The sequence below is a fragment of the Bison bison genome, unplaced genomic scaffold, assembly GCF_000754665.1.
Source record: "Bison bison bison isolate TAMUID 2011002044 unplaced genomic scaffold, Bison_UMD1.0 scf7180017864349, whole genome shotgun sequence".
Classification (NCBI taxonomy): Eukaryota; Metazoa; Chordata; class Mammalia; order Artiodactyla; family Bovidae; genus Bison; species Bison bison.
Window position 1 is genome coordinate 4095116 of NW_011494921.1, and position 11161 is coordinate 4106276.

Genomic DNA, 11161 nt, shown 5'->3' on the forward strand with positions numbered 1-11161 from the left:
TGGAAAATCCCATGGACGGAGGAGCCTAGTGGGCTGCAGTCCATGGGGTCGCTAAGAGTCAGACACAACTGAGCGACTTCCCTTTCACTTTTCACTTTCATGCATTGGAGAAGGAAATGGCAACCCACTCCAGTGTTCTTGCCTGGAGAATCCCAGGGATGGCGGAGCCTGGTGGGCTGCCGTCTATGGGGTCGCACAGAGTCGGACACGACTGAAGCGATTTAGCAGCAGCAGCAGCAGGACGCTACAGTAAAGGAGAATTGTCTTTTTAAAACCCAGATGTGACCACTGTACCGCATTTGGACTATGTTCTGTCCTCCCAGCCAGCCAGGCCCAGAGACGGCCTGCCCGGTTCCTGAAGCGCTGCAGACCCTCAAGCTCGGTTCAGCCCGATTATCGTGAGTGGCAGAGAGGTTGAACACTCGCGAATCAGAGTCCACAAAAGAAAGCAATCTTTACTGATGAATCATTTATTCGAACAAGACAAGACGTCTCCACGCCGTTTCCTTTTATACAGAAAGTGGAACATTTCAAATATATTAACTTTTCTCTTCAACAAAATTTCTTTCAGTCTGGTCCCAGGAACTGCCTTTCACTTCAGGATTCACGTTTCAGTAACACATATGCACCCATTACAGCCAAAAGAGCATACTGTAGGGAAAACACAGTGGAAAATGTGTGAACACAGGTCTACAAATGAACCTGGTCTGTGAGTGTGTTCAGATCCAGTCTGGTCAGTGCTGGGCCAGGCAGAGCCAAAGGATGGCCTCTTCCCCACGCTTGGTCTCCAGGTGCGCTGCCGGCAACACACGGCAATGCACACCCCAGCACACTGACAGCCCAAGGACCACACGCCCAGCAAACACAGCAATGCACTGCCCATTCCTGCATGGGCTTCCTAGTGTGTTTCAAGAGATTAAAAAAACCAAATATGGATACTATTCTTGTTGAAGTTGGGAAATAAGCATTACTAGGCTTATTGTACTACTTTTTCCCTATGTTTAAAGATGTGCATAATAAAAAGCAAAAAATATATAGCTGCCATTTTAGAAAACACTATATAAACATAAAAGGTAGAAGTAGCCACTTTCAATAATTTAAAATTTACGATTTAAATGATTACTTTTGGTTAACAGCACACACTCTGCAGACCAATTAGCCAGCAACACATTTTAAACAGACCGCGTCTCTACAGTTGCACATGTAAAAGCGCCAATTTTTTTTTTTAAAAATACAGACATACAAATAAATTCCTACCTTAAATTTGGGATAGTCGTTCATTATTATGGTGACCATACCGACATATGGTAAAAACCTAAATTGTGGGATAAACAGCCAGAAATGTAAACAGTGTTTGTAATATGATAGTAATACTTAAAGACACTATGAATCAGCATTAGGGCAAAGCCTTCCTCGGGAACACCACTGACTGGGGCCATAAAAGCAACATGCACCGCTGTCTCAAAAGGCTTTATTAGTAAAAAGCAGCAGAGCTAACAGCCAGGACGATTTTTTAAGAAGGCAAGTCAGCAGGAGGAGATGCTACGTGTCTTGTCTTGCTGCACTCCGCTGTAACAGCATGAAAATAGGTGAGCCCCTTGTACAACAGAACTGGCAACTTTCACAAAGCAAGCTCTTGATGTTTCTTAGTAGAGAAGTGGGCAAACTCCGGGAGTTGGTGATGGACAGGGAGGCCTGGTGTGCTACAGTCCATGGGGTCGCAAAGAGTCAGACACGACTGAGCGACTGAACTGAACTGAAGATTCAGACAACCTATATGTAAACTGCTGAGAGAGAGACCTTTGACAGCACAAGAATAAGTGGTTTGTAACTGAAGGAATCCTCATCATTTTCATTGTGCTTATTTGCTCAGTCGTGTCCGACTGTGCGACCCCATGGACTGCAGCCCGCCAGGCTCCTTTGTCCTCCGGGATTCTCCAGGCCAGAATAGTGGAGTGGGTAGCCTTTCTCTTCTCCAAGGGATCTTCCCAACCCAGGGATTGGACCCAGCTCTCCCACAATGCAGGCGGTTTCTTTACCACCTGAGCCAGCAGGGAAGCCCCATCATTTTCATTGCACAGCACTTTTCAGATGCAACAAACAAGCTGGTTGGGCAGTGAATGCAAATGTGGATTACATCATTTATACCCAAACATGACTATGATCCCAGAGATAATAAGCCAGCAGAAACCAGCCAATGAATGACATCGCTGACAAAATCCAGAGGAGGCAATGGCACCCCACTCCAGTACTCTTGCCTGGAGAATCCCAGGGACGGGGGAACCTGGTGGGCTGCTGTCTATGGGGTCGCACAGAGTCGAACACGACTGAAGTGACTTAGCAGCAGCTGACAAAATCAATGTCAATACAGAATCAGTTTGACCCAAGACTCCATCATGTCACTGATGATAAACATAACACCTCCTGGTACCCTCCAGCCTGCTTAATGCAACAGCTCCAACCTCTCACTTCTACAGTCTCTCACCGGAGTGTCTAAAAACACAGGGCTGGCCAGCCGCAGGCCCCCCTCACCTTCCTGCACATGTTCAGGAGGAAACGCGGCAGAGTGAAAGCAATTAGAACGTGAGCAGAGGGGGAGAAGGGGCTGGAGGAGGCCTCCAACCATACGCTGATGAGTGAAGCTGCATCTTAGAAAACGGTCACCCGTGTTCTCCAGCCTTACACAGCCGGCGGGGTTTCGATGAAAGGGGTATTTCTAGCAAGGGTTAATCAGAAAAAGGGCCACCGAGAGAGGGGAAGAATCACCTTTTTGGGTATTTAATAAGAGGAGAGGCTCTGCTGCGTCAATCAGAAGCAGAACTCATGACTAGAACAATGATGCAAAGATGGGTATGAAAAAAAAATATGATCACAGAACTTTTCTTAGTAGTGAAAACTCAGGGGAACAATCTAAATATCCATCAGAAGAGGACTAGTGAGACAAGTTACAATTCTCAGAGGAACAGCATGCAGCTGTTTAAAAGGACATAGGGATAGATTTGGCACAGAAAGTGATTTCCAACTTCCTGCTGGGTGAAAAAATAAAACTCCTTACGTAAAATTATATATTATGTATGCACACACACATCTATATAGGTACAAGGAATACCTAGAACATTCGCCACAGTGTTAAACAGTGGTTATTTCTGAAAGGATTACTTCTAATTATTTAAAATGTATAAGTAACTAATCTCCAGGTGAGGATTTATTTCCAAAATAGAATTGAATCCATGATATAGATAGAATACTGGCATTCAGCTTTAGATTTCAGGTCCTCGGGCAGTTCTGAGCTTCGTTTACTCCTCACAAGATAAAGTAGAACTGCTTACAACTCTCCTGACATATCATCTTTGGAATGAACGATTCCATTTACCTCTACATTTGACTTCTTTGTTTCTAAATATTTTTCTGGTTTCTGCATATTCTATGGAACTTAAAAGAAAAGTTAATCCTCACTCACCCTCGGGCTCGCCCTACCACATCCTTCTTTTCGAGCCAGTTCTGGCCTTCTTTGTACAAGCCTCTATCATCAACTTCATTATTATCTCCTTTAGTCAGAAATTTGATGTCTCCATTGTCTCTGGAAAGCAAAACAAGGTCCTTTCAAAGATTATTTTCAGTGCAGTATCATCAGAACAATGTCAGTTTGGCCTACCCTTTACAGGCAAGGGTGGGCATGGAGAAAAGCAGTCAAACATGACTTGGTCTTTTTCGCCTTAAGATGCCTGCTGGCAGACAACCATTCAACTCAAGCACAGATCTAATGACAATTTTGTAGACTTAAATTCAAAAACACTGAAGTTCCCCTGTTGACCAAAATGCATGGCATAGCACAGGGTGCCAGGAAGGCCCTGATTAGCTCCGGAGTCTATTTCCATCCATTCTTTGTCCTCAGGGACCAACAGGTTAACATGGAGTATATTCCTCTTGACTCTAGATGTGAACAGAGTACTAGATTACACAGATCTGAACATAAGGTAATTCAAACACAAGTGTTCTCTTAGCTCTTCTCAAACTTTCTTTTCCTTACCAAACGTGGGATGTGTGAACGCCTTATTTCCTTCACCACTGAGCCAAGTGGCATACAATCCAGTTTGCAAACAAACAGGAATTATGAACAGCACAGAACTGCTGTGTTAGAGACAGGTGGGAATTGTTTTAAACATTGTAAACTGGGGCTTACATAGCCCTGACACCAGAAACACAATATTACAGCCTTATAGAACTATTAAAAGGATCTATTTTTCAATAAGACAAATGACAAAATGTGTTAAGTAATTTGATAAAATACTAAAAGCCTACAAAGATTTGAAACCATGCCAAAGGGAGCTAGCTTATTTGCAGCCATGGTTATACAAAAAATTAAGAGGGGAAAAAAATCTGGGCTGTTGCTCACAATTCATGTAAATTATAGAAAAATATCATTATTTCTCAGTTTTGAGGAACTTCTCATCTTTGGATATTGTTTTAAAATCAGGTGCAAGTTCTGTCACAATCATGACAGAGCCTATTTCTCCACCTGTAAGTTATCAAGTACTATGAACAAGGTAATGCTAGTTGTAGTCCCAGTGTATTAACACAAACTGAAACAGGGTCATGCTAACTGACCTGTTAATGAAGTGGATATCTTAAGTATCAAGTATCTCTGGGGAACACCTGGAAATACTGAATGGAATGAGAATCTCTTATCAGAAACAGACTCACACACACACACACACACAATAACGGAGCAATGCTCCATTGTTTAAAATATACTAATACACATACCTAATTTTAATTCTCCAATGCATGCAAGTAAAAGGCTGCACTAAGATGCATAAAGGTAAATGAATAACCAAATAAATAAAATGTAACATTTCCACTAATCACTTGACTGTACTCTTTCAGGGAAGCAATACATTTGAGCTAGAAACAATTGCTTCTGGTCCCCAAGAAGTGTCCCATTAAGTCATCACTGACGTCTGAGGGAAAGGCAAAGCTCTCCTGAGGGGAGGGGTGGAGTTAACGCAGGATGTGCAGTAATCAAATCACGGGACCGGCTGGGGAAAGGAATTTGTATTCATCCAAGGCTAATATTACTGCTGAGAATGCCAGTTGGTCCATAGTGACAAAGAGAAACAGGTAGCTTTCTGCATTTCAGGAGGTAATTCTCTTATCAAAATGATCCTCAGTGACCATGAGATTTGATTTTGTTTTGAGATTCCTTCAAATAAGTAATATTATGCAAGAATACATTCCACCTTACCTTGTACAGCAAGTTCGTCAAGTGCTTTAGTAAATATCAGTTCGTTTCATTCTCACACTCGCCCTGGGGGTTACTGTGGGTAAAATACTGACATTCACATCTCACCGCCTGAGTTAAGTCACAGGTCCAAAGTCACCCCAATCACTAAATGGCAAAACTAGGAATGTAATCCAGTGTTTTTGCTACTTTCTAATCAACCACTAAAGCTGTCCACAGTCTTGTCTACAAAATAAAATCAAAGAGAAGTAAAGGCTCTTTACTTTTCGTGAACTTTGATTACTCTGTGAACTATTGGGATGTCACGTCCTTCAACTTTGAAAACAACGATTTCTCCAGCTCTAATGGGGTCTTCCCGGAAATTCGTTAGGAACAGAAGGTCGCCCCTGTGAAAGGCTGGCTCCATGCTGCCACTGGAAAGAAACACAAAGTCACATCAGAAGTGCCCTGGGCTCACCAGCCAAACATTTCAAATCACAAAGGCTATTAACAAACATACTACTTGGAATGTCAACTTTTACCAACCGTCAAGCAGAATCTATGAGCAATAAAACAAGCTCCAGAGATTCCCATCTGACTGCTCAAGGTGACAGCGGTGAAAAAGGGGGCGATTTCTTCTCGGATTTGAGCATGAAAAGGGCATTAGTGGCCCCTCGATGATTTGTTTAGGTGGAAAAAGAACTAAGAATAAGCTGGACCCCTTGAAGTAAATAATCCATTTTTAGCCTTATAAGGGTTTTACATCTATCAATACAAATACTATGGTTAATACTCTAGGGTCATTCTTGCATTCTGTCGTGTGTATGTAATTTAGTGGAAGCTGAAATCATCGAAACAGAACTCATTTCACATGTGCTTCTGCTTTGTTTTAATGCATGAGAAAATAAATAATACCTAAATACAGGGGTCTGACAGCCAATGATGAGTTAGTTTGCTGAGGGCAGGAAGGGGGAGAAAGAACCAGCCTAATGAAGAGATGGGGAGCTTTACAGGAAGACGTGGGTTCACAACAGGAGCCATTCCAGATGCTGGTCCTCCTGTCCCACCAGGGCTGCTGACCTCCCACTTGTCGGCACCCGAGGCAGGTAGCCAGGGGCAGGCAGCCGAGCCTGGCCTGCAGCTACTAAGAGGTGTATGTTACTGCCTTGCCATGAGGCCTGCAGGACCTTAGTTTTCCGGTCAGGGACTGAACCCGCACCCCTGGCAATGAAAGCTTGCAGTCCCAACCACTGAACCACCAGGGAACTGCCAAGAGGTTTATTTTTAAGTGAAACCATTGCCACTAAGTCTGGTAATAGATTCAGCAATCAAAAATAGAAAATGTGAATTAAAAAGGTACAAACAGCTAGAAATAGAAAAGACTAAGAGGAAAAGAAAAAGCAGAGATCTAAGTAAAAACAATTTTTTTCTTCCCCCAACATAGACCACTGGATGGACATGAGTTTGAGCAAGCTCCGGGAGTTGGTGCTGGGGAGGCCTGGAGTGCTGCGGTCCATGGCGTCGCAGAGAGTCAGACACAACTGAGCGACTGACTGATGGCCTGACTGACAACAAAGAAAGTTATTTGTCCCCCCAACACAGAAATTCATCTCGTCATCTTCTGAAAATACTACAAAATTGCTTCAGGGTTTCATTTTCTTTTAAAGAATGACAGTTAAAATGTTAGGATAATTTCTTAATCTACTGCTTCATCTTTACTTCATCAAAATCCCTGAAGACACGCAGTGGGAAGAGAACCATCTCCGTCTGTGATAACAAGGACCTCGTTGTTTTGTTTGTTTAAAAAACAACTCCCCGAACAAGTCTGAGAGGTAGGAAGTGTGCACTGCAGTTTGGCATAGAGTCATTATGGTGCCCCGTTAGGACCGCAGTTCTTTGAAATGTTTAAACTACATTTAAACGACTAGTAACTACTTACACTTGCTTTCCTTAAGGGCCCAGGGAGTTCCCCAAGGTCACACATCCCTTGTGATGTCAACAGCTTATGCTGACCAACCAAACTGCTTTAGAGTTTACAAAGGATGCTTTAAAAGAAGAAGAAGTCCCCACAAGCTGTGATTTCACAACAATCTCTGCATGCATGTCTGCGGACTGAAGAAGAGCCAGAGCACCTCGGACAGAGCCCTGGCTCTGCAGAAGTAACTGTGAGATGGAAGCAGCGTGCCACACTAGACCTCAGCTACCTTACTTGTGGAATGACAGGGCCATCTGAATTTGAAGGGTTTAATTTCTTTTTTTTCCCAAAAGCCTTAAAATCCTTCTTTCAAATGAAATATTACCAGGTAAAGTATAATCACATAAAATGCATAGAAGTGGAGCTGTCACAACTGAAGCAAGGCTAAGGGGGCCCAAGAGCTTGGTCCCCTTCTCTCTCCTAACGCATCCACCTGGCCCTTCGGCAGTCCTGGAGCACGGTGTGAACACCAGTGAGTTAGAGCCCGCCTCAGCTCTGTGTGTGAGTTATGCCATCCTCAGGCTCCTAAGTTTATGAAATGCTGTATCTCTAGAAGTGGGTCCCTTGGCCAGTCACAGAAGGGCAGCCCAGTGAAGCCAGGGCCGGGGCTGTCCCCATCACGTGGCTGCAGGACCCAGAGGAGGGACAGGAAGCCAGGGGCCCTGCTGCTTCTCCTGTCCTGGTCGGCTCTGACCTTGCCCACAGCACTGCCACAGCCTGCCTCTCCCCTAGAGAGCAAAGGGGCTCCATGCCCACCTCAGGGAGACTCAACTATCTCAGGCATATTAGCATCTTCAGGCACTTGAAAGTGAAGCTGATAGCCGCTCAGTCACGTCTGACTCTTCACAAGTCCACGGGCTGTAGTCTGCCAGGCTCCTCTGTCCATGGAATTCTCCAGGCAAGAATACTGGAGTGGGTTTGCCATTCCCCTCTCCTAGGGGTCTTCCTGACCCAGAGATCCAACTTGGGTCTCCGCATTGCAGGCAGGTTCTTTACCCTCTGAGCCACCAGGGAAGCACAAAACATTAAAAGATAGAAGTAAACCATATTACTCTGGAGCATGAGGTCAACATGATGAAATGCCTCAATGTCTATTGATAAAGAAGAGTTTTCAACAAAAGCCAGAAAAAAAAAAAAAGGAAACCTTTTCAAAACAAGTACCAATAAAGAACACTGTAAAGCTCATCCAACTACGACACTGAGCTTGGGTTGTCCATGCTGCTCCTGGGTCGCCGACAGCAGCTGGACGGCCGGCGGGACCCACCTCAGCACCACCACGATGGGGCTCTCGCTGCCGGTGAGGACAATCAGGCCTTTCCAGATCATGAGCGCAGAGGACACGATCATGGCGAAGTTTAAGACCTGGTAGTAGAGCTGGAAGAAAACAGGGCAAACCAGAAGTGAGGACCACGGCAGAACACACTTGCCCTAAGTCGGAGAGGTGCTCGTTTAAATCAAAACAAAAAAAGCTTTAGGACTTTTTTTTTTCCCCCTAAAGTGACTTTAGGAATTGAAACGCATTCACACAAACTACAAGATTAGGAAGAATTTCAATTTTTGACCATGGAAAGTGAAAGTGTGTACTTTGAGGTGACTGTGAAGGTTACAAAAGTGGGGACAAAGGTGAATTAAAATAACTAAGGCATTCTGATGTAGTCAGTGAAAACAGGAGAACAAAATTAAAGGTACATACCATTTTTCAAAGCTCTTTGGCAAAAGTGTCAATAGCACATCATGAAACTAAATTCCCAGGTGACCAAAAAAGGAAACTGGAGTGCTGAATGGATATTAAGTGTTGGGCTATAAGATATTAAACCATTGCTTCTAAAGTAAAATCAACTTTTTGAGTCACATCAGTCTAAAGCAGAAGTTATTTACTGGAGCTCACATTCAAAAACTTGGCCACCTGCTCCACGTGACTTACCGGATTTAATAAACAACCATTGTTTCATTATGAATTGCCACTCTGATTAGGAAAGGCCCAAGTCATGGTTTTCTACAGAGATCTCCAATTTTATACAGGTTTTCAGACTACTGAGCTCCACTCTAACAAAACAAATTATACAATCTTGCCACTTACCTAATAAAGACTATGTACTAAGAATGTATTTTCCAGTATGACTGTCTATGCTTGAAAAATTCATTGAGGGGAAGTAAAACCAATTCCTCAAAAAAAAAAAAAAATTTCCTTTGAGCAAGACATCTATTTGCTAAAAATAGTCAATTATATAGAAGTCTAACAAACTAATTAATCTAATCAAGTTAGCTTCAAAACCACAGATCACCTTTCTAACAACCTACCTTTAAGTGATCTACTATCTAAGCCTAGAATTGAAATCCTGGCGTCTAGAAACAAGTCATTTCGATGGAACTACTGACAAGCTGATTGGAAATACACACCCCACATTACACTGGCGCCTTTTCTTGTTCATCTTTGCCTACCAACTCTGTATGCTTGGCACTTAATCCCCCCAGCAGAGTTTAGAAGCAAGCCCAGCCCACACTCAGTCTTTGGCAAGCAAAGATGAAATAACCAACGTCTCAGCGTTTTAAACAAACATTTCAGACCAGATATTGTGACTGGCGGGGCAGCAGAAATGCCAATGGCTGTTTTTCTTCCTCTCTTCCTCACTGCAGAAACAAAGAGTCCTTGTTTTTGCATGTGGCTCTTTCCTTAATTAACAGTAAGCAAGGGCAGCAGAAAAAGGAGGTCCCGCCTCCAAGACTGGTGGAGCGAGCATGCCTCAAAGAGTGCCACAGGATGCTATTTTGGAGGGAAAAAGAAAAAAGACAAAACTTAAAAAAAAAGTACAAGGAGGCATCAGATTTGAGCTTTTGAATCTTAATTAGAACACTAGCAAAATGTAGGCAATTGCAAACTAATGGGGCTTATCACTGAGAGTGGGAACACACAGAACTTTTCAAAGGCAAACCGACTTAGGGTTTGACACACTCCTCAGAAGACCTTCACTGACAGTGTGCAGTTGATAATTGGTACCAGTTTTAGAGACATTTAAAAGGCCTACCCAATTAAATTTAGATTCTTAATTAAGTCTCTGCTTGGGGTTGGGCGTTGGGGGGGAGGTGAGCTGGCTTCCCTGGTGGCTCAGGGGTAAAGAATCCACCTGCCAGTGCAGGGGATGCAGGTTCGATCCCTGGGTCGGGAAGATTCCCTGGAGAAGAAACTGGCAACCCACTGCAGTATTCTTGCTGGGGCAGTTCCATGGAACCTGGCGGGTGGCAGCCCATGGGGTACCAAAGAGTCGGACCTGACTGAGAGACTCAACAACTGCTTCCTGGAGGATTTTCTTGTAACAGCATCAACGCTCAGGGCATTAGCTGTTGGCTTTTCAAGCTAGTGATAATCTCTTGCAGCAACCCATCTTCATCACAAAAGCTCCCAGGAATTCATCTGACACGCACCCATAGAGACAACCAGGTTTCTCAGCCCCGTTCACAGGATGCAAGTCCCCGAACCCCACAACACTACTGCGCTCGTCTGAAATTCTACTTGGAAAAAAGAGAGAGAGAGAGGGAGACGGAGGCTGGCTAAGGGGAGGGCAAGCAGGAAGTCCTCCTCGGAGGTCCTCTCAGGAGGGGTGAGAGATGAAGCCCAGGTGCCCGAAGACCCCGCAGCGGGCCGTCTCCGAGATTCAAGGCGCTGCCAGAGCAGGGAGTCTGAAGGAGGCTAGGGAGGACCCCTGGAAGCCCTTCCGGAACACGGGTTCCGTCCACAGTGACAGAGAAGGACCGGCGCGCTCTCCCGCACGAGGCGCCTCATTTGGTCCTGAGTCCCCGGGAAGGGGAGACGCTGTGCTGGGGTGGGGAGGAATCAGGGGACATCTCCCCTCCCTCGGAAGCGCTCCCCCCGAGCCTGCCGCTCCCACACGCGGGCAGCCTACCCCACGCCCGGCCTCGAGAGCCCCGCAGAGACGCCCGGCCCCGGGCCCACCGGGCGGCCCCTC

General features: G+C 44.8%; 1 protein-coding gene across 1 annotated transcript; it reads right to left on the reverse strand.

Annotated features, from left to right (window-relative positions):
* Positions 1–449: 449 nt before the first annotated feature.
* On the reverse strand, positions 450–9345 carry SEC11C (SEC11 homolog C (S. cerevisiae)). Its single transcript, XM_010854756.1, has 5 exons — positions 8461–9345; positions 5506–5655; positions 3461–3580; positions 1258–1315; positions 450–651 (listed from the first exon to the last, which is right to left on the reverse strand). Exons 1-5 carry the CDS (start codon positions 8541–8543, stop codon positions 598–600), a joined length of 465 nt encoding a protein of 154 aa, XP_010853058.1. The 5' UTR covers positions 8544–9345; the 3' UTR covers positions 450–597.
* Positions 9346–11161: the final 1816 nt, after the last annotated feature.

Coding starts and splice junctions, on each gene's coding strand:
- SEC11C (XM_010854756.1), bottom strand. CDS start 8,543: ATGATCGTGTCCTCTGCGCTCATGATCTGGAAAGGCCTGATTGTCCTC. Junction 3,581..5,505: donor GTAATCAAAGTTCACGAAAA/GTAAAGAGCCTT, acceptor TTTGCTTTCCAG/AGACAATGGAGACATCAAAT. Junction 1,316..3,460: donor GTGGTAGGGCGAGCCCGAGG/GTGAGTGAGGAT, acceptor CCCACAATTTAG/GTTTTTACCATATGTCGGTA.